This window comes from Zea mays, chromosome 2, assembly GCF_902167145.1.
Source record: "Zea mays cultivar B73 chromosome 2, Zm-B73-REFERENCE-NAM-5.0, whole genome shotgun sequence".
NCBI lineage: Eukaryota > Viridiplantae > Streptophyta > Magnoliopsida > Poales > Poaceae > Zea > Zea mays.
Window position 1 is genome coordinate 240,654,843 of NC_050097.1, and position 21,285 is coordinate 240,676,127.

The 21,285-nt window shown below is 46.6% G+C and overlaps 3 protein-coding genes across 3 annotated transcripts; 2 read left to right on the forward strand and 1 right to left on the reverse strand.

Moving 5' to 3' along the window:
- Positions 1-373: 373 nt before the first annotated feature.
- LOC103648266 (uncharacterized) lies at positions 374-2,024 on the forward strand. Its single transcript, XM_008672755.3, has 2 exons — positions 374-1,083; positions 1,155-2,024. The coding sequence occupies exons 1-2, from the start codon at positions 538-540 to the stop codon at positions 1,929-1,931; spliced, it is 1,323 nt and encodes a 440-aa protein (XP_008670977.1). The 5' UTR covers positions 374-537; the 3' UTR covers positions 1,932-2,024.
- A 782-nt stretch (positions 2,025-2,806) lies between these two features.
- LOC100284408 (nuclear transcription factor Y subunit A-10) lies at positions 2,807-5,336 on the forward strand. The gene is made up of 5 exons (NM_001158872.2): positions 2,807-3,008; positions 3,253-3,499; positions 4,176-4,354; positions 4,490-4,576; positions 4,726-5,336. The coding sequence occupies exons 2-5, from the start codon at positions 3,286-3,288 to the stop codon at positions 5,128-5,130; spliced, it is 885 nt and encodes a 294-aa protein (NP_001152344.2). The 5' UTR covers positions 2,807-3,008; positions 3,253-3,285; the 3' UTR covers positions 5,131-5,336.
- Positions 5,337-7,042: 1,706 nt separating this feature from the next.
- Positions 7,043-10,697, reverse strand: LOC100282974 (uncharacterized). Its single transcript, NM_001155878.2, has 12 exons — positions 10,594-10,697; positions 10,439-10,459; positions 10,185-10,285; positions 10,026-10,083; positions 9,864-9,907; positions 9,699-9,779; positions 8,979-9,049; positions 8,792-8,902; positions 8,531-8,613; positions 8,059-8,275; positions 7,552-7,635; positions 7,043-7,384 (listed from the first exon to the last, which is right to left on the reverse strand). The coding sequence occupies exons 1-12, from the start codon at positions 10,619-10,621 to the stop codon at positions 7,309-7,311; spliced, it is 975 nt and encodes a 324-aa protein (NP_001149350.1). The 5' UTR covers positions 10,622-10,697; the 3' UTR covers positions 7,043-7,308.
- Positions 10,698-21,285: the final 10,588 nt, after the last annotated feature.

A 21,285-nucleotide genomic window follows, 5' to 3' on the forward strand; every position in this document is an offset into this window, starting at 1 on the left:
AGAGCGGCTGGTTTGCTCCACGCTGGTCTGGCGCACCGGACACTGTCCGGTGCACACCGGACAGTCCGGTGCCCCAGCCCGAAACAGCCTTTGGCTGTACACAGCCACTCTCCACTTCTTTTCTTTTCTTCTTCTTCCTGTTTCTAACACTTAGACAAGATATTAGTACACAAAACCAATGTACTAAGGCTTAGAAACATACCTTTACTTGTGATTTGTACTTTGTTCAACTATGGGCACATTTTCACATTTAAGCACTTGTGTTTGCACTCAATCACCAAAATACTTAGAAATGGTCCAAAGGCACATTTCCCTTTCAGGCTTCCGATTGGTTCTGCTGGCCACATCAGCGCCACGTGTGCTAGCCGTTGCAACTAGCCGTTTTTGACCGTTTGGAGTCCAAAAAATTCGAAAAAAATTGCAAAAAATCACAAATTTCATCCTCAATCCCTCTATATATACCCCTACCCGGGTGGAGCTCATTCCACACACCATTCCATCTCATTTTTCTCTTCCAAACTCCCCTTTCTTCACACAATGTCGGGTTGGTCCCCAGATTTGAACACCTTCACGGATCTCTTGCAGTCCGATGGGTCACCTACAACCCTTCCGTTAGATGAGTCTTCTTCACTACATCGTCGCTCCGATGTTTCAGCCTCACTCCCCCGTGCACTATTTCCGGCTGCGCGTCCACCACCATACCCTTATCCCTATCATTTGTATCAATATCCACCGTCTTCATATGGTCAACCTCCAACTTCCCAAGCCGGAATTCAAGCCTCATTCCCGGTACGTCCGTATGCCCCTCCTCCACCTGCTGCGGACGGAAGTCAAGCTTCTTTCCAGATACCTCCATACGCCCCTCCTTCATATGCTCCACCTCCGTATGGAGTACCTCCTTATGCTCCATATGCTCCACCTCCGTATGGGGCACCTCATCCATATGCTCCACCTACGTATGGAGCACCTCCTCCAGTTGCACCTTTATCTGTTGGATCTGAGAACCAAGCTGAGGAAAATCCCGTGCCGAAGGAAAAGCGTCCAAAGAGGCTAGAGTGGACGAAGGAAGACGAGGAAAAGCTGGTGAGTGAATCGTTTCTCATTTATTTAATCTTGATTTTTTTAGTTTACTTATATTATAGGTTTTATTGTAGGTTAATGCTTGGTTTATGCATTCTAATGATCCCATCTCCGGCAACAATAAGAGCGGATCAAGTTTCTGGGGCCAAATAGCGGCAACATATAACTCCACCTCCGACCCTATCCGTCATCGAACCGCCAAGCAACTTAAAGATCATTGGGTCACCTACAACCGGGAGGTGACCAAGTTCAATGGATTCTACCTCCAAGAAGAAAGGTTGCGTCAGAGCGGAGCTGACGATGCAATGGTCATGGATGCAGCAATGGCGAGGTTCGAGGGTAAAATGGGGCATCCATTTAAGCGCCATCATTGGTGGCAAGTTGTTCGCCACGAGCCCAAGTGGTCAGCAAAGCATGGTCTTGGTAGTGGATCTGATTCGACTGCGAATAAGAGAACCCGACTCGGAGTCTCTGGTGAATATAGTTCTGGAGGCACTGAAGACACCGAGGAGGAAGTGCCCCGACCAGTGGGGCGTGATAGGGCAAAGGCGGCTGCGCGAAAGACAAAGACGAAGGGGAAAGGGAAGGAAGCCACGAGCAGCGAATCAACAAGTGAAGCATTCAAAATGAAGAACTTGTGGGGTGGATTAGTGAAGGCCAAGCTTTTGAAGCAATGGAACATCCTAAAGGGCCGATCAACCAGAGATATGGACCCGGCTGAAAGACGTACCCATGGCAGGGCCGTAAAGATGGTCGAAAAAGAACTTGGTCTGCTAGATGACGAAGAAGAGGAACCGGAAGCGGAACGTGAAGAGGAGGAAGATGAGGATGAGATCGAGGAGTCCGATTAGAGTTATGTAATTTTATTTTAATTATCATGTCATTTTATTTTAATTATTATGTATTTTGTAATTTTTAATTCAATAAAAAATATTATGTTGTGTGTTTTCTGAGCGTTGAAATAAATCCGCGTGAATTACTTAATTCTGAAATAGAAAAGCTGACGTGGCTATAGCCTGAGGCTGTAGCCTGCTGCAGCCTGTGCACTGGAGCAGCAGGGGCGAGAGTGGAGGCGAGAGCTGACGTGGCAGGGGCGAGAGGGAGGCGGTGCACTGGACTCAGCCTAAGTGTACCTAGGACACTGCATGGTCCTAGCTGCAGTATAGTAGCTAGTAGGCTCCCCCGACGTCGCTCGTTGAGCGTCACGTCACCAGACGCAGAAGCCCGTAGGGATCGGAGGGAAGGTAACTGACAGCCCCGGCCGGGCCATGGCCATGAATAATGTGGCGGCGCCGCCGTGAACTTAGAACCGTTGGAAGTCGAGGCTTGAGCAGAGCGCAGTCTCTCGTCGTCTTCCTTTGTAGCGCTTATCTGCATGCATGGTTGGGCTGCTTCTGCAGTAGTTGCGTGCGGCTTGCCCGTCCTCCTCCTCCTACTCGCTCTCAAGCGTGGGACTGGGAGTAGCCGTAGCCGACGACGACAAAGTCACCGCTGCTGGGCGGCGTGCGTGCGGTAAGCCGGTAACCGAGCGATTCACAGTCCGACCGCAGGCTAAACATGCATGCTTACTTTACCCATGACGGAGACGGAGACGGGCCGGCCCCCCTGCCGCTGCAGCTAAAACGGCCGGCATTTACATTCCCGGCCTGGCGCCCGATCGAAATTTATACGCCTGCCGCTGTCGCCTCAGGTAGTTAATGGCCCCTTAGCTTGCCTTGTGTAGCTCACATTTCTGAGCAACAACGAACGACGGACGGCGATTCAATTCAGTGGTGGTGGCTTAGCCCAGATCTCTGTCTCTGTCTCTCTCTCGGCCGCAGTCATCACCCTACGACCTGCAGCCCAAGCCATACATCTACACTTGAGAGCGAGGAGAGGACGTACGCATCGCAGCAGCAGCAACAACAGCAAGCAGCGTCATGAGGAGTGTAAGTCCATGCATGCGCTCCTCATACACAGGATCGAAGTTGATGTTGATCTCGTCCCCCTTCTTGACGTTCTTCTTCGATCGATTCGATAGTCGTAGTCACCTACTCCACTGATCCACTCTACTCTTGGAGCTGTTCGTGTCGGAACCAACATATATAGCAGTGGCTGCTAGCTGCTTGCTAGCCCCCCACGCGCGGCGCAAGGCTTATTTTTTCTCTGATCCCGTGCCGCTTTGCTTCGCAGTGCAGCTAGTTAGCTAGCTGGCGCCTGGCGGCAATGAACTTGCAGCAGGAACACCTGTTGTTCTCGGTCTCCCGGCCTGCTTCCAGGCCGTCGGCGGCAACGACGACGGGCTTCCAGGACCACGGGCTCGGCGGCTTCCAGGTGATCGCCACCGACGGCGGCGCCGGCCCGGCCGCGCCCTGGTGGGCCGCCGCCGCTCCCCAGGGGTGCGCTGCGGCCAAGTTCCCGATCGGCTCACCGCCCTCAGGTAATTAATCATGCAAGTAGACTGAAAAATGCTCTCGTCGTCTTTCTTGCTGCCGGCCGTACGTCGACCGATCGACGGCGCGGCGGTGGTCGGCCAGCTATTAGCAGCCGCGCGTCCGTCGATCGAGTAGTACGGCCGACGACGACCGCTCTCTGAATGCCGGCCGCCGGCCGTACGGTACGTCCCGGGTCGATGGCTGCATCACTGCACGCATCATAATTGCACTAGTATTTGCCACCGTGGTCCTGGTCCTAGGAGACTTAGGGGGTGTTTGGTTTTAGAGACTAATTTTTAGTCCCTCCAATTTATTCCACTTTAGTCACTAAATTATCAAATATGGAAATTAAAATAGAGTTATAGTTTCCATATTTTGCAATTTATAGACTAAAGTGGAATAAAATGGTGGGACTAAAAATTAGTCCCTAGTAACCAAACACTACCTTAACTCTACATGTACATACAGTACGTGTAGCTGGACTGGGGTCCTTAACTCGCGTCAGGGATGTGGTGCGGTTGGTGCCGGTGCCTGGTCGGGCTCCTCTCCTCCTCCAGATGCGTACGTGCCCGGCTCCACAGGGCAGCTAGGGCCTAGGGGCGGCTCCAGCTACTAATTAGCTTCGCATTCATTGCCAAATCTCAAGCTAAAATGCAAATTACCATGCATGGTGGATTTCAGGCGGCGATCCAGACCTTCGGCGGCACGAGCTGAGGTTCGTCCACGACCACGAGTCGTCGTCTGCGCCCGCCGGTGGGGCATCATCAGCCGCCATGGCCGCGCACCCGGAGCTGCTGCTGCTGGACAGGTACCAGTACCACCACCATGGCCGCTTCGACCTGACCGTTGGGCAATCCATGGTGAGTGCGTGAGCTGTTAGTGATAATAAGAGTAAGAAGCTCCAACGACGACGACATACTAATATATAATCTTATTATACACTATATATACGTGCTGCTCCCCTGTCGCCGTCGATCGGTCGGTTGGAAATTAAGGTGCTTAACAACGACAGCGCCATTGCTGGCCATCAGATCTATGGCGCCACTGCGTACTATCATCCCTTCTACGGAGCCCAAGCTCTGGTACGTACGATGTCGTCACCTTCGTTCACGCAGACCCGGCCCTCTTGTTAATTGGCTTCTCAAGTATCGATCGTGCGTACGTGCTGAACTGCTGACTCGGTTCACGTACCATGTGCATGCATGATTTGGCCCCCCAAAAAAAATTGAAGCACGGGAGGGTGCTCCTGCCGCCGGCGATCGCGGCCGACGAGCCGGTCTACGTGAACGCCAAGCAGTTCAACGGCATCCTCCGGCGGCGCCTGGCGCGCGCCAAGCGGGCGGCCGCCACGGACCGCCGGGTCTCCGGGAGCCGCAAGCCGTACCTCCACGAGTCACGGCACCTGCACGCGCTGCGCCGGGCGCGGGGCACCGGCGGCCGCTTCCTCAACACCCGGAGCCGCGACGGCGACCCCGAGGCCGGCAGCGCGGGGAAGGCGGCGAGGCTGCAGGAGGAGGACCGGCAGGCGGACGCCGTGTTCCTCTCGTCGTTGGCGAGCATGGCGGGCGGCGATGCCACCCGGTGGCCCAGCGCGCCGTCGCGGGGGCGGGGCTGCTGCGACCTGCTCAAGGCGTGACGGACGGCCGTGCGTCGCCTGGTGGTGGCCGTGGCTCTCTAGGACGCCTACTCACTGATTCTTGGCTCCCGGTGTGTGAGCAGACTGCAGAGGGAGATGCAGCAGCGACTTGTGTTGTCAATGTTTCGTGCAGAGTTGCAGACCCTTTTCAAACACCTTTCCTTTTGTTTGATTTGACGAGATCGACGGATGTGGTCACTGTTCAACCCAAAATCTTTAAGTTGATAAGAGAAAGTACTTAATGCACTTCTACATTTCAATATCCCCACTCACATGGGACCAAAGAGAAAGGAAATCCCCATTCACATGCAGCCAAAGAAAAATGCACAAACGTTAGAAATAAATAGGTAAATAAATAGGTGGAGTCATAAATAAATCATCTTCTACGATTTAAACTCAAGATCTTTATCTTTAATACCACGTTAAAGTGGACGTATTAACCAATTAAATCTAAACGATTAGCTTGATGAGAGAAGATAGTCGATCCACTTATATACTTTTTTTTAATGTTTTATAGCGTGCATCGATGATCTCATGACGAGAGAGAGAGAGAGAGAGAGAGTGTCAAATGCTCGAATCTCCCAGCCAATGAAATGAAGCCCAAAACAAGCTGATGGTACTGACAGGTACCACACAGCTGAATTAGAGCAATTATGAAAAGAATACAGAAGAATGCTCACCAACATTCAGACAGGCATACTTGTACAGTCAAGCGTACTTGCTTAATAGACCTACTAACACGGTTCTTCTGCCACTGGTGCATGCTACTGATCGAATGAAACACATGACGCATGCAGGACAGAACATAATGGAGCTGCATCAACTCAATCTTCTTCAAACTGGTGGACCGCCCAGTTTGCTTAATCAACTCACCACTTTAACCACTAACAAAGTGTATCAATTTATTCGCCACCTTTTTATGATGTTAATCAGCAGTGTGGATGAACAACATTGTTCGTGCAGGATCTTATTCCATTGTAATATGCTAAATAGCTATCCACTGCATAGTTACCTTTAAAAAAATAGCATTACGCCTGGATAGGGCTGGGCATTCGGTCTATTAGGGTAATTCGGTTCGGTCTATTTGAGAAATTTCGGGTTCTGAAAAATGAGAACCGAAATTTTTAAAAAATATTTTAGGAACCGAACCCGAATAGACTCACAATTTTGGTTCGGTCTATTCGGTCCACCGAATAGACCCGAATTGTAGAGAGACTAGTATATTTTGTTAAAATATATACAATGAATAATTAATCGAAAGTACTATTACTACAAGTGACTATAAAAAATAGCATACAAAGATATATATACTATCGTTAAGATGATATCATTATTTCAAGCTACTAAGTTTATAAATCATACATATAATAATACCATCACATATTAAGAGCTTTTTTATATTTCGGGTTATTAGGTCTATTTGGGTTTTAAAGGTTAGGAACCGAACCCGAACACATATCCCGAAATATAGCACATATAGGAACCGAACCCGAACCCGAAAACCCGAATAGACCGACAATTCGGTCTATTCGGGTTTGGTTCGGGTTCAGGTTCGGTTTTAAAATGCCCACCCCTACGCCTGGATAGTGAATAATTTATTCAATATTCGTCATATTCTATAAATCTCTGCGCTCCGGCCATGGCCACCGCAGCCGCCATTACGCCCCTGCCCCGCTTCTCAGCCTCCGGTTCCAGAACCTGCAGCGCCACCATGTCGGCCTCCGCCACCGCGTGGGCGCCCTGTCCTACCCCCGCCCTACGCCGCCGCAACTGCAGCCACCGAGGAATCAATTGACGTTTGAAAGATGTGATCAATTCAAGTTGTACCTCTGTTTTGTGTATACTCAGTAAAAAGAACAGTTTAAGAGCTAGTTTGACAACTTAATTTTCTCAGGGGATTCCCATTTTTCCTAAAGAGAAAATGAACTAATTTATTTCCCTTGAAAAAAAATGAAAAATCCTTGAAAAATATGATTGTCAAATTAGCCCTAAATGATTTTAGGACATAGCCTCAGTAGGGCTGTACATAGTCAGAACGTGCCTGACATGTCATCAGGCTCATGAAACATGGGAAATATAAGACCAAAAATATTTCATAGGCATATTGGAAGTTGTACGAAACCTGGACGGCAGTACCAGTCAAAAGGAAACATTTATAATAAAAAAATCACTCTGACATCAGCAATCCTGGACGGCAGTACCACTCTCAAGCTGCGCATTAGCAGAAGCGTCAAGATCTTGAGGAAAGAAGAGCCTGCAAGATTGGCAGATCCATTAATCACGTATTCACATCGATTAAAATATGACTTATGGAACACCGCAGAGCTGGAGCTACAAATAAGCAACATGATTATGACATGGGTTATTTCTAGTTACTAATAACCAGTGGAAAATTCTCAGATTGGTACGAAGTTATCTTACCTGCATGTGTTGTGGTACAGAGTTCTACTCAGGCCTTCTATGTCAGAAATTCCTTTGCTTCCAGCCACTACCTCAAGAACTTGCCTGAAACCGATAGCTCCGAGTCAAATTTTCTGGGGGCAAGATTCATGTGAGAATAAAAATTCGAGTAACAGATAAGTCTGACGAGTTCAGCTCCCAGTAATAACAGTGGAACAATCATGACTTAGGGAATAAGGCTAATGAAGCTCAAAAGTCAATAATCAATGCTCAACAACATTGATCAGGGTAGAAATACAAATTTCCATGTAAAAGACAAGTTTCTTGTTTAGTCTCTCTACGAAGGGCATGAGTTAAGGTTGGATTACTTGGATGCTTCTACAGAGAAAGCATGTAAAAGAATGGAGTACTTAAATGAGAAGCAAATATTCTCTACAATGGAAAACAGTTGTCATATTTAAAAACTCAGCAACCAGTCTATACTGAGCAAGAGAACCCAAGAATTAATGGCAAACTGTTGCAACTTACCTAACTAAACAAGGCTCATTGCGACCTTTTACTGTTGAATCTGGCTCATACTTTTCTTTCTTCTTAGATGGCCAGACAGATTTTACATACTGGCTTCCAGCATGAGTATTTCTTATGTCACAATATGGAGAATCTGTTTCTATCATCAACCTCTCGACAGGAATGCCTCGTAGAACCTCAAGATTTTCGTTAGTTTTCAGAGAGCAACCATTAACACCTGCAACCACGATTCACAATCATCTGACTCGACTGGGAGATAAAGAATAACAGAGTATCAAATTCTACAGTTGTTTCAGTTATCAATATCCAAATGGAAATTTTCAACACAGAACTGAATCACAAAAGGAATTACAACAGAATTCGGAATAGCTTGTTACAACTACCTAAAGGGTGGTCAATTGACTATCTTTACTCTGAAGTTTATCATGTTGCAAGAGATGCAGATTTTTATTGCTAGGTAAAGAGATTTTACCTATAAACATCTTCTCAAAAGAAAGTAGCATGTCCCGATCTTCTGCTGAGTCAGTGAAGGAATGTGTAACCCCACCAGGGAATCTGCCAAAGAGAAAAACAGACAGAGAGATCAAGAAATAGTTATAAAACATAACAAGTGAATTGAAACATAGGTAACTCCTACAACCAGTGTACTTTCAACTGTTTCATTAAAAACAAGAGTGTATCCAGCAGGGCATCATTGAGGAACACCACCTACCGAATACAGATTATATGCTACCTGTGCAAATTCCGTGTCATGATTTCACAGAAGTCTTCACCAGCAGCACGCATGTGAAGAAACATGGGCAGTTTTACTGCTTCAGCCAACTCAAATTGTTTCTCGAAGTACCTAATACAAAATAAATCACTCAGAAATGAATAGATTAAATGCCAATTTCTGTGCATAGGAGAACAAGATTGTATACTTCTTTTGCATATCTGCCGGACAGAACTGAAGTCTGTCATAATCCAAACCACATTCACCAACAGCAACGACCTGCAAAACTTGGAACTCATGTAAGATTGCTAGTGTTTTTTCCCTGGAGGATGGTAGAGAGTGGGGACTGAAATAAGCACTGTGTGGCTCACTACAAAAACATCATATCTTCATATTTCAAAACTTAAAGAACGGTTCAGATATATGTGCATGTCCTTTTGCTGAAACAGTGGATTGACAAGTAAATAATTGGACACAACGTCGCAAGCACAGATCGGGTAATGTTTAGTTTGCACCTGACCCTCTTGATCTATATTTCGTTCTTGTTTCTGTTTCTGAAATAGGCATAACTGTTCATCATTTGCATTAAGTAAACATTGTTTACTACCACTACAACTGATTTAGCTCCTTTTTTTTACATATTTATGATATACACTTTCTTGTGGCTCTAGACGGGTTTCATCTCTAACCTAATCCAACCTGCTTGGGACAGAAAAGGCATACTGTTGTTTCTGGGTCATGTGAACTTTGAGTTATATCATTGATTTATATAACATTGTTTAAGTAAGAACCTGCGAGAACTTTCAGTAGCTCCAATCCTAACACATGGCTGAATTACTGTCCCTAGCAATTTATCAATAGGTTACAAGAAGAAAATAATAGTTACAACATTTTTTGCCTGCTTGGAAACAAAATAATCATACACAACCTTGCCTTTATCTAAACCCTCCTTCGCTAGAGCCAGCAGTGCCTGAAAATGACCCTCGGGATCTCCACTCTCCTCGAATTCCTGACCATCCAAAATGCACCAGATCAGGAGTCAACAGAACCACTAAACAACGATGGCAAATACAAATCCAAAAATTCCAGCTACCCCGCATCTTGTTGGGTGCACTCCCACAGTGCAGAACAGTCTCCCTGCATTGCATACACACAAGACAACTTCTCAGGTGCATTTCACCGAACACCTTACAAGCACCACCGAGCACATCAGTAGTCAAGGAAGCACAGCAAGCAGACATGCAGGCAAGCTTACCGTCGGTCTCGGCGATCTGCAATGCCTCTCTGGACTCTTTCAGGGAGCCTCCGGTGACCTGCCGCCCCAGCAAAACAAGGGTGGGAAGAATTTACCAGGAAACCGAGGCGCGTTAGGAGGCAGCGAGAAAAGAGACGACACCGGCGGGGGCACACTTACAATGATGCGATCGACGCCTGCAGCCCACGCGCGCGCGAGTACGGCCGGGATGTCGGCGGCGTGGCACTGCTTGCCGTGGTAGATGCCCTTGAACATGCCATCTTCAAGGCAGTAGCAGCAAACAGCCCGTACGGCGGCGCACGCCACGCGGGAAGAGGGAGAGAGAGAGAGAGAGAGAGGCACAAGAAGCAGGCAACCAGTTACGAGGTACGTAAGCACTAAGAAAAGAGCGAAACGGAGGGTATTTGAGTTACCTGTGAAGTTGACTGCGATGTCTGGTGGGGTGCTCGCCACGGCCGCAGAAGGGGAGGGAGGGGGGTGGAGGGCAAGGTGAAGGCAGAGGGTCAGTCCGGGGTAGAGAGGGGACGATACAGGACGGTGAGGTGGGAGAGGGAGCGGAGGAACTTGCCGATGAGCTTGACGGCGGTGGACGCCATTGCCGGCGGAGCACAAGGAGGGCGGACCAATCCGAGTCTGAAAAAAAAGGGCAAAACCTAATGGGCCTAACTGCATTTCTACAATAGAAATCCTCTGGCCCGTCTTGGGTTGGGAGTTAACGGGCCTAAAATAGTGCATACCCCATCGGTCCCAAAAAGGGGGAAAAAAGAAGTCCGTTTATAACTAATTCGGAGAAGTTATCACGATGCGCAACAACGTCCTCGGCTGCCGTCGCCCTCCGTGGTTCCGTCAGGTCAGGTCTGGGACAGAGCTGGCCGGACACCTGACAGGGAGTCGGGGATGCTGTGACGACGAGCCTTTCCGCGCACGTGGTTGGACCCAGCGGAAGGTCACGTCACTCATCACTATTTGATGTTTGAAGTTCCACGGTTAAATCTAAACTTCTTCCCTCGTAAAAAAATATGTGTTTATTTGTATGTTTAACACTATAAAAATAGAGTTTGTATATTTTATCTATTTATGTTTTTCTTATGAACAGAAGAGATTAAAATGAGCTGTAAAATGAATAGAATTAATTTAGTCTATCTATATGTGTATCTATATGTAGTGTAAGCAATAAAAAATGCAAAAAATAGATGTAGTGTTGTTTTCCAAATTAATTTAGTGAAAATGGTGCCGTTGTACAGATTGCTTGAAAATGGATGATTTTCTAAACATCTTCTCAAACTAGTGTTGTTTTTGTGAGTTCTTCCGTCAGGGGATACGGTTAGGGGTGGAAACAAGCCGAGCCGAACTTGGCTCGTCTCGTTCATCTGACTAGGGCTGGACAAAAAACTCGTGACTCGGTAACTCGCTCGACTCGACTCATTAGTGACTCGACTCGACTCGGTTCGTTTAAAATGAGTCATGAGCTGAGCTAACAATTTAACTCGATTCTTAACGAGCCAAACTCGAGCTGACTCATGAGTTACTCGCGAGCCAAACGAGTTTTACATCACTTCTAATCTGCAATGGCCCAGCCCAGTCCCACCCATAGTCAGCCAAGCAGCCCAGCCACACGGTGACACAGCCCACACAAGACACGCAATGACGCTTGACGCAGCAGCCGAACAGACAGAGACTAGAGACGGCGCTTGGCTTCTGCCTTCTCCTTCCCTCATGCTCTCGGTCTCTCCCTCTCTCTCCCCAAAACCTAAACCCTAGAGCCGCCAGCCGCCACTGTCCGTGGAGCAGAGTAGGCTGCAGCACCGCCGCGCCGGTGTGCGGCGTGCCGGCGTGTGCCCTCCGTCGTCTGCCCGTCTGTTCTTCGTTGTCTGCTCAAGACACGATGAGCAGTCTGTTCTTCGTCGTCTGCTCATCTTCCCCGACGGCGCCCTCGCCCTGTTCGGTTGTCCGGCCTCCGGCGCCCACTTGCCCATCGCCGGTCGACGGCTCGCCTCCATGGAAGCCCAAGAACCGGTGGAGCTTATGGCAACTTTGATAACGAGCTAGCTCACAAGTTAATCGAGTCAGACCGAGTTACCAAACGAGCCGAGCCGAGCAGCTTCTCCAGCTCGTTATCATAACGAGTCGAGTCGAGCTAACTCGTTATCATAACGAGTCAACTCGAGTCGAACCGAGCCGAGTCGAGCCAGCTCGATATCCAGCCCTACATCTGACGAGCTTGGAAAAGCGGCTCGGCTCGCTCCTGGCTCGCCGGCTAACGAGCCTAGTCATGCATAAACGTGAATTTGCTCTCTAAATTATAATATAAAAGCTTAAAATTATTTTAAATAATATATTTTAAATTAGTATAATAGATATATTAATAATATAATAAAGGAAATAGATTAATTTTGTATAGTAATATCAAATAACATAAATTAATTGTCTATTCAGTACTAATATTATATGTTAATTAGGATTTTATGTAACAAATTATTGTTGGGTGAAGCCACGAGCCAGCTCACGAGCCGAGTCGAGCCGAGCCAATCGTTGAGCTAGTTCGAACCGAACTGAGTTATGGAGTCTGATCATTTAACTCGAGCTTTTTTTTTCAGTCATATATATATGTTGTGACGACGAGTCGACGAGCCTTCCCGCGCCCGTGGTTTCTTGAGTCATGTGGATCCCGAGCATCGATCTTAATTTGCGTTCATCGCTGGCTATTCTTGCAATAATTAAGGACATGCCAGTTTCCTGAAATCGACGCCGGGCTGTGTGGGTAGATGGGCTGTGTGCATCTCTCAGCATCTGCACAATAATAACTGTGATGAAAATGCTATAGGCTTCACAATAATAAAATGTTAATGTTATAAGCTTCACAATAATAAAATATTAATGTTACAAGTTTCTATGCCGAGTGTCGGTCTGCAGACACTCAACAAAGGGTGAGCCTTTGTCTAGTGTCACTCTGTGGAGCACTCGGCACAGACTCCATCACCGTTAACTGGTGCCAGTGGCTCCCATGGTTAATACATAGAACTAGCCAGTTGACCGTGCTTTGCTACGATTTTTATATATCATATAAATAGGTATCAAGATATTTATTTAAATATAATTATTTTTTTATTTCTATCTAAATACTAAGATACGTGTGGCTCCAAATTTCTAGAGCTGGGGGTGTAGATCTGAGTGCTCGCTCTGCATTTTTTTGCGCGGTGTGGTAGCTGTGTGGGTGAGGTCGGGTGCTGAGCAGGTGCAGTAGCTGCGTGGGCGCTGGGGTCCACAGGGTAGTACATAGCTAAGAGAGGGGCAAGAAAACCAGTCAGATAGCGTGGGGCGAGACTAGAGTGTCAGCGTGTACGCATGGCAGTAGCCGAGAGAGGGACAAAAGAACCAGTTTGAACGCGTGGGGCGGGCTCAGAGTGTCAGTGTGGAGGATGAAGTTGTGGCAGCACCAGGTGCCCACATTAGATTCTTAATAGAGTAGTATAGATAAATATGTATTGAAATATTTATTAAATATAATTATTGTTTATTTATAAACACTAATGTATGTGTGGCCTTATAGTTACCTCCAAATGTATGGAGCAAGGGGTTGTGGTTTCGAGTACTCGCTTTATACTAGTTTTAACGCGGTGTGCTAGCGCGGAGAGTGAAGCTTTGATAGCACTAAATACTCATATTAGGTTTTTAATATAATAGTTAATTAGAAAAAAGTATAGATATAGATATATGATGCCGTTTGGTTTACAAAATGTAACGTAAATGGTAATGATTCACACTCGAATACCGATGGTAACAAATTTGAATAAGGAGGTGTCTATTTATAGTGTGATATCGATTACAGTTGAACTTAAACAAATATGATCTAACGTTATTGATTACCCATTACGTTATCAATATGTAAACCAATCGGTACTATATATATATATATATATATATATATATATATATATATATATATATATATATATATATATATATATATATATATATATATATATATATATATATATATATATATATATATATATATATATATATATATATATACGGCGGCACTAAAATGCACCTGGGTGCATTCTCTATATTGAATGCACCCACCTGCAATAACACCCCGAGCACGCCTCGGCCCTCCTGTATGCGCGCCTCCCTGTCCCCCGCCGCCGCGCGCCTCCCTGTCCCCGCGCCACCCTCTCCCCCATCGCCGCCGAGCGCCACCCTCTCCCCCACCGCCGCCGAGCGCCTCCATGTCCCCGCGCCGCCGCGTGCCTCCCTGTCCTCGCGCCGCCGCGCGCCTCTCTATCAGCGCGCCTCCCTGTCCCCCGCATTAGGTGTGATTGCGACTGTTGTATAATTCTACCCAAATATCTGTTAAAAAATGTAAACAAAATGATTGCAACTGCTGGTGTGTTATAATTGCAACTGCTGGTGTGGTGCGGATGCAACTGCTGAGTTGCTCTGATGTGATTGCAAGTACTGAATAACTCTGGGAAATTTTATTAAAAAAATATGATTGCAACTGCTGGTCTGGTGTAATTGCAACTGCTGGTCTGGTGTGATTGCAACTTCTATATAACTATGTCCAAAAATCTGTTAAACAAACAATGATTGCAACTGATGTCTGGTGTAATTGCAACTGCTGGTCTGGTGTGATTGCAACTTCTTTATAACTATGTCCAAAAATCTGTTAATCAAACAATGATTGCAACTGCTGTCTGGTGTAATTGCAACTACTGGTCTGGTGTGATTGCAACTTCTATATAACTATGTCCAAAAATCTGTTAAACAAACAATGATTCCAATTGTTGTCTGGTGTGATTGCAACTGCTTTCTGGTGTAATTGCAACTGCTGGTCTGGTGTGATTGCAACTTCTATATAACTATGTCCAAAAATCTGTTAAACAAAACAATGATTGCAACTGCTGGTCTGGTGTGATTGCAACTGCTGGTCTGGTGTGATTGCAACTTATGTGAAGAGGTTGGGTCGTTCGTGGAGAAAGAGGGGCGTGGGCGGGAAAGTGAAAAGGTTCTGTCGAGAGCGTGCGGGAGCGACGAAGACGTGCGAGAGGGACGAAGACGGCCTGAGTGGGACGGTTGGCTCGGACCTGGCGCGTGGGTTCGGTCTGGGTGCATTCTCTATATTGAATGCACCCAGGTGTAATATATAAATGCAGTATATATATATATATATATATTCGGAGAACTTATCATGAGCCAAGTGGCCGGATTCGTGCGTGCATATGACCAAAGCAAATCACAGAGGGGATGGTGAAGAGAAATTCGAAGAAACAGACAGAGCTACCTTTCCACGATGCGCAACAACGTGCTGGGCTGCCGTCGCCCTCCATGGTCTCCGTCAGGTCAGGTCTACAGCATTATTCTGAGACAGCCGTATCCTGATGGAGAGTCAGAAACGGGGGAATCCACGAAACAGCATTACTGTGAGACAGCGATCAGGAAATAGCACTCGTTTTCGATCAATTCAAAGAACAATATTAGTTTTATCAAATGAATTCAGAAAACAGCATTATTTTTCCATTCTTTTATTCCTCGTCTCATAAAAAAATGGACCAAATTACCCCTATCGTTTCGTCTCAGCCTTATTTTTTTATCTATTCAGTACATAAAAACAACATAAATATATATAAATATATGGGTACTATTTTTATATTATTAAGAATAGTGTTAAACACATAAATAAACACATATTCTGTAAAAGAGAAAGTTTAGATTTAACAATTGAACTTCAAAACTATATTCTAGAATAGAGGGAGTAGTTTTTAAAGAATATATTATTTTTTTTAATAAGACAAATGATTGAGGTTTTTGAAAAAAACAACCACAACAAATAAAAAGGAACGGTTGAAGTACATTCGAATACCTTTCGGTGAACTAAGTATGTCTAAATTTTAATAGCTCGATGTTGAAGATACATTGGCTTGAAGTTCAACAGTTAAATCTAAACTTCTGCCGCCTTCGTAAAAAATATGTGTCTATTTGTATGTTTAACACTACAAAAATAGAGCTTGTATGTTTTATCTATTTATGTTTTTCTTATTATATGGACAGAAGAGATAAAAAATAGGCTGTGAAATGAATATGGGTAATTTGGTCTATCTATATGTGGTGCAAGCAATAAAAGAAAGCAAAATATAGATAGAGTGTTGTTTTCCGAATTAATGTAGTGAAACCGGTGCTTGCTGTTGTATGAATTGCTTGAAAACGGATGCTATTTCATAAACATTCTCTCAAACTAGTGATGTTTTGTGAATTCTGGATGTTGTGACGACGAGCCTTCCGCGCACGTGGTTCCTTGAGTCCTGTGGATCCACAACATCGATCTTCATTTGCGTTCATCGCTGGCTACTCTTGCAATGATTTAGGATTGTTGACATCTTTTTAGGGCGTCAATCACTCAACAAGAACCAGCGGCGGTGCTCTCTGGTCAGGTGTGGACGGTCCGCGGCACAGGGCCGGACGGTCCGTGACCTGGCGCGAGGCTAGAGTTCCCTGCCTGACGGCCGGACGGTCCGCGCCCTAGGGCCGGATGGTCCGCACGTGTGCAGGGGCGGCAGAGGATCGCCGGTGGCGCTTGGATCTCGTTCCCGGGAGGGACCCCGTCGGGGAGTAGAGATCCTAGGTGATGTCTAGGCTCGGGTAGACCGATCTAGACTCCTCTAATCAACGTAGAGTCGAAGAGAAGCGGAAGATTTGGGGATTGGAAGACTAAACCTAGACTAGACTAGAACTATTCCTAGGATAAAATGTAAATTGTATTGATTGAAGGTTCGATTGATACTTTCAAATCGGCCATATACCTCTCTATTTATAGAGGAGGGGGCTGGACCCTTTACCAACTAATTTCCGAGCTTATCCCGAGATTCTTGCCAACAAACATAGCAAGAAATTCGGAACCCTAATCTGTTCTGCGCTTGCGCGGACCGTCCGGCCACTCATTTTGGTGCCCAACATATGCCCCCTGCCTTTTGGTGGAGCTGAGCAAACCAAAAGCATCTTAACTCGATGTGATCACATCGGTTTTCTTAAGTATCTTGCCACATACTAGGATGGTACTGCTTGAGGAAACGACCATTCAAAACTTTGGGTAAATCCTTGCCTTGTAATGATTGTAGTAAATAGGCGTTACCAGACATTACCTGTTTTACTTTATAAGGACCCTCCCAGCTTGGCGACCATTTTCCAAACTTCCGATCTTTATTCCTTAGAGGTAGGATGGTCTTCCACACCAGGTCCCCTACTTGAAATGACTTTGCTTTGACCTTCTTGTTGTAGGCCCTGGCTACCATGATCTTGTCCTTTTCTATTGCTCCCAAAGCTATCACCCTCTTGTCGGTCACCTCATCAATATTATCCATCATTGAATTATAATAATCAGTGATGGTTAGATCATTTTGTCTGGCGAACCTGACAGCATTCAAATTTATTTCCACAGGCAACACTGCTTCCTGTCCATAGACAAGCTCAAAAGGAGATACTTTAGTAGCACTATGTTTAGATATTCTGTGAGCCCATAAGGCTTCGGACAAGATCTTATGCCAATGTTTAGGATTATCAGATATCTTCTTTTTTATCAAGTTAATCAATGTCCTATTACTAAACTCAACCTGTCCATTGGCCTGAGCATAATATGGAGATGAATTAAGCAACTTAATTCTATATAATTCAGCAAATTCACGTACCTCCTTTGACATAAAAGAAGTCCCTTGATCTGTAGTCAAGGTCTGAGGAATGTCGAATCTATGAATAATATGCTCAGTTATGAACTCAATTACATCCTTGTGTGTCATGTATTTTAGAGCAACGGCTTCAGTCCATTTGGTAAAGTAGTCAGTGGCAACTAACACAAACTGATGCCCCTTTGATGATGAAGGATGAATTTCTCCAATAAAGTCTAATCCCCATCCTCTGAAAGGCCAAGGCTTGATGATAGGATGTAATTCGGCTGTAGGGACCAACTGTAGGTCGTCGAATTTTTGACACACTTGACAACCCTTATAGTACTTGAAACAATCAGCTATCATGTTAGGACAATAAAAACCAGACCTTCGCAACAGCCACTTCATCTTTGGAGCTGATTGATGGGTACCACAAATTCCTTCATGTACTTCGGCCATGACTAATATAGCATCATCTGGGCCCAAGCACTTAAGCAGGACGTCGTTGACTGTCCGGCGGTAGAGTTCATCACTCATCAAAACATACTTGAAAGTTGCACACCGAATGTTCTTATCTGTCCTGACATTGGGATTTCGTAAATAATTAGTTATGGGCATCCTCCAATCACTTGCATCGGCTTCATTATCAGCCGAATCGATTAGGAGAACTTTCCTGGTAACCCCAGACGGTCCGGCGTCTTCACGCGGACGGTCCGCGACTTGGGGAATTGGCCCTACACCGGTTATCAAATTTTCAGTGTTGTGAAATCTCCCTCGCTTTATCCGATAACCTGATGCATCTTGTGCCAAATTGTTAGCTCTATGATTCTCAACTCTAGAGATATGCCGAATACTAAATTCGTCAAAAGAATGGATTATGCTCCAACATGTTTCAAGGTAACTATTTAGAATACCATCAAAACATTGATATTCTTCTAACACCTGTTGGACGACCAACTGAGAATCACCTAATGCCTTTACATGTTTTACTCCCACACAATTTAAAAGTTCGAAGCCAAAAAAGGGCTTCATATTCGGCTTGATTGTTAGTGCAATAAGTTTTCAATTGGCTAGATGTAATACCCAAAAATGTATTCAAAGAAAGTAGAGTTGATCTCCATAGATGTTTTGTCATCTACTCATTACAACATGGAACACCCTAATTGAGTGAACAAATAACTACTAAAAATACTCTATGCATCATGTTGGTGTTTTTGTTTGTTTGTGCATTTCATAAAAATAATAATATTAATAAAGGTGCACTTTATGGAATTGAGAACAATATTTAAAAAAATAGGGGATTAACATTATGCAACACAAAATAAATTTATAAATAAATAAATTTAACACATTTTGAACATGTTCAAATTTTATTTTGAATCTGAGGATAAATTTGGCATAAGGTTTGAAATTAAATTTGAATTTAAAGTTGAAAGAAAGAAGAGAGAAGAAAAGAAAAAAAATAAAAAAAGAGGGACTCGCCATGTGCTACCTGGGCCGCTTCATCCCTCGCGGCCCATCCCCCTCGATTCCGCACAACCCACTTCCTTTCACTTTGCATCATGTGCTGGCCCATCTCGCCTCGCCGCTGACTGATGGACACCACCACGCGGGCCCCACTGGCCAGTCCTTTCGGCCGTATGCGCTCTGGAGCATTGCGACTGCATGGTGGGACCACACAGTCGGTCACTCAACTGCACGCGTCGCGCTCGCGCATTCTCTGGCTCGCTTACGAGTGGGCCTATCCTGTCAAGTTCATCCCCATCCTCTGGTCTGGGCGGGCGTTGAGCAGAATCCGCCGAGGACCTCGCCGGTAGTTCCGCCCACCTTGGACGCGGTCGCGCGTGCATCACACTGGTATCCACTTACGGACGCGCGGGCCCCTGCTGTCAGGAGCTTCTTCCCTCCCCACTTTTCAGATTAGCCGCGTCACGCCGTTCAACAGAAGCCGCGCATGACGCGGTGCATGCCGTGGTCGTGCGCATGCCTGACCCGGTCGAGCCCGACCTGGGCGGGCTATATGCCCACGCGTCTGTTGTCGTGCGCGCAGAGAGAGATAGGAGAGTGCCGCCGCCAGGAACAAAGGAATCTAGCGCCTGCTGTGAGCCCGCGATTGGGATGAGAGAGATGAGTCGCCGCGGGTGATTCACGTGGTCACCAGTGCTGGGTCCCTGAAAACCGGTTGGGGAGCTCCAGCTCGTCACCGGGATGGTGCTCGTGGCCTCACTGAGCTCGATTAGCATGCGTCGCGCCGGGAATTCCTCAACATAGTCACGGGTCCGCCTGATTCTGTGGGCAGAGCTCCTGCGTGTGCGATTACCGGTAAGTTTTTCCCCCATCGTTTCGCTTTCACCTCTGCATAGTGTAGCGGCGTTCGCTTCGAGGATTGGATCGGCGGGTAAGGTACCGGTTGCGGGTCGGCCATGGCGCCGCCGCAGGGGCAGGCGCGCGGCTGACTGGGAGCTTGCTGGGGGAAGAACGCAGGTGACCGTCGGATGTTGAGCGGACGGTCTTGATCAGATTCAGTGCACCGTTTCATGTGATTTTGCGCAGACCGTAGATCCCTGGCTATGCGGATCCGATGTAATCGCGCATGACCACGTCGTCTGTGTGATCCTGGCGGCCGATGGCTAATCGGACGGCCCCAGGCACTCCATACCCCTTCGCAGGGACTTTTTGCTTAAGAAACCCTGATTCTATTAGAAATAAACCCGCGGTCCTCGGGCCTGTTTCCCTGAGTCTAGGAAATATTTGTAGACCAGCCCCTGCCTTCTATATAAATTGAGGCGTGAAAGGGAATTAGGCTTACACCTAGTTCCTATATAATTTTGGTGGTTGAATTGCCCAACACAAATCTTTGGACTAACTAGTTTGCCCAAGTGTATAGATTATACAGGTGCAAAAGGTTCACATTCAGTCAATAAAAAGACCAAGTGTTGGATTCAACAAAGGAGCAATGAGGCAACCGAGGGCACCTCTGGCTGGAGGCACCGGACTGTCCGGTGTGCACCGGACAGTGTCCGGTGCGCCCAGAAGACACCAACTCAAACTCTTCGCCCTCGGGAATTCTCGGAAGCCGGCGCGCTATAATTCACCGGACTGTCCGGTGTGCACCGGACATGTCCGGTGCTCCAAGGAAGCGCGGTCTCCGGAACTCGCCAGCCTCGGGTTCGCGCGGTAGCCGCTCCGCTAAAATTCACCGGACTGTCCGGTGTACACCGGACTGTCCGGTGTACCAGCGGAGCAACGGCTCCCTGCGGCGCCAACGGCTCCCTGCGGTGCATTTAATGCGCGCGCAGCGCGCACAGACGTCAGGCACGCCCATACCGGTGCACCGGACATCAAACAGTACATGTCCGGTGTGCACCGGACACCCAGGAGGGCCCACAAGTCAGAAGCTCCAACGGTCAGAATCCAACGGCAGTGATGACGTGGCAGGGGCACCGGACTGTCCGGTGCGCCATCGAGCAGACGCCTCCAGCCAACGGTCAAGTTTGGTGGTTGGGGCTATAAATACCCCAACCACCCCACCATTCATTGCATCCAAGTTTTCCACTTCTCAACTACTACAAGAGCTCTAGCATTCAATTCTAGACACA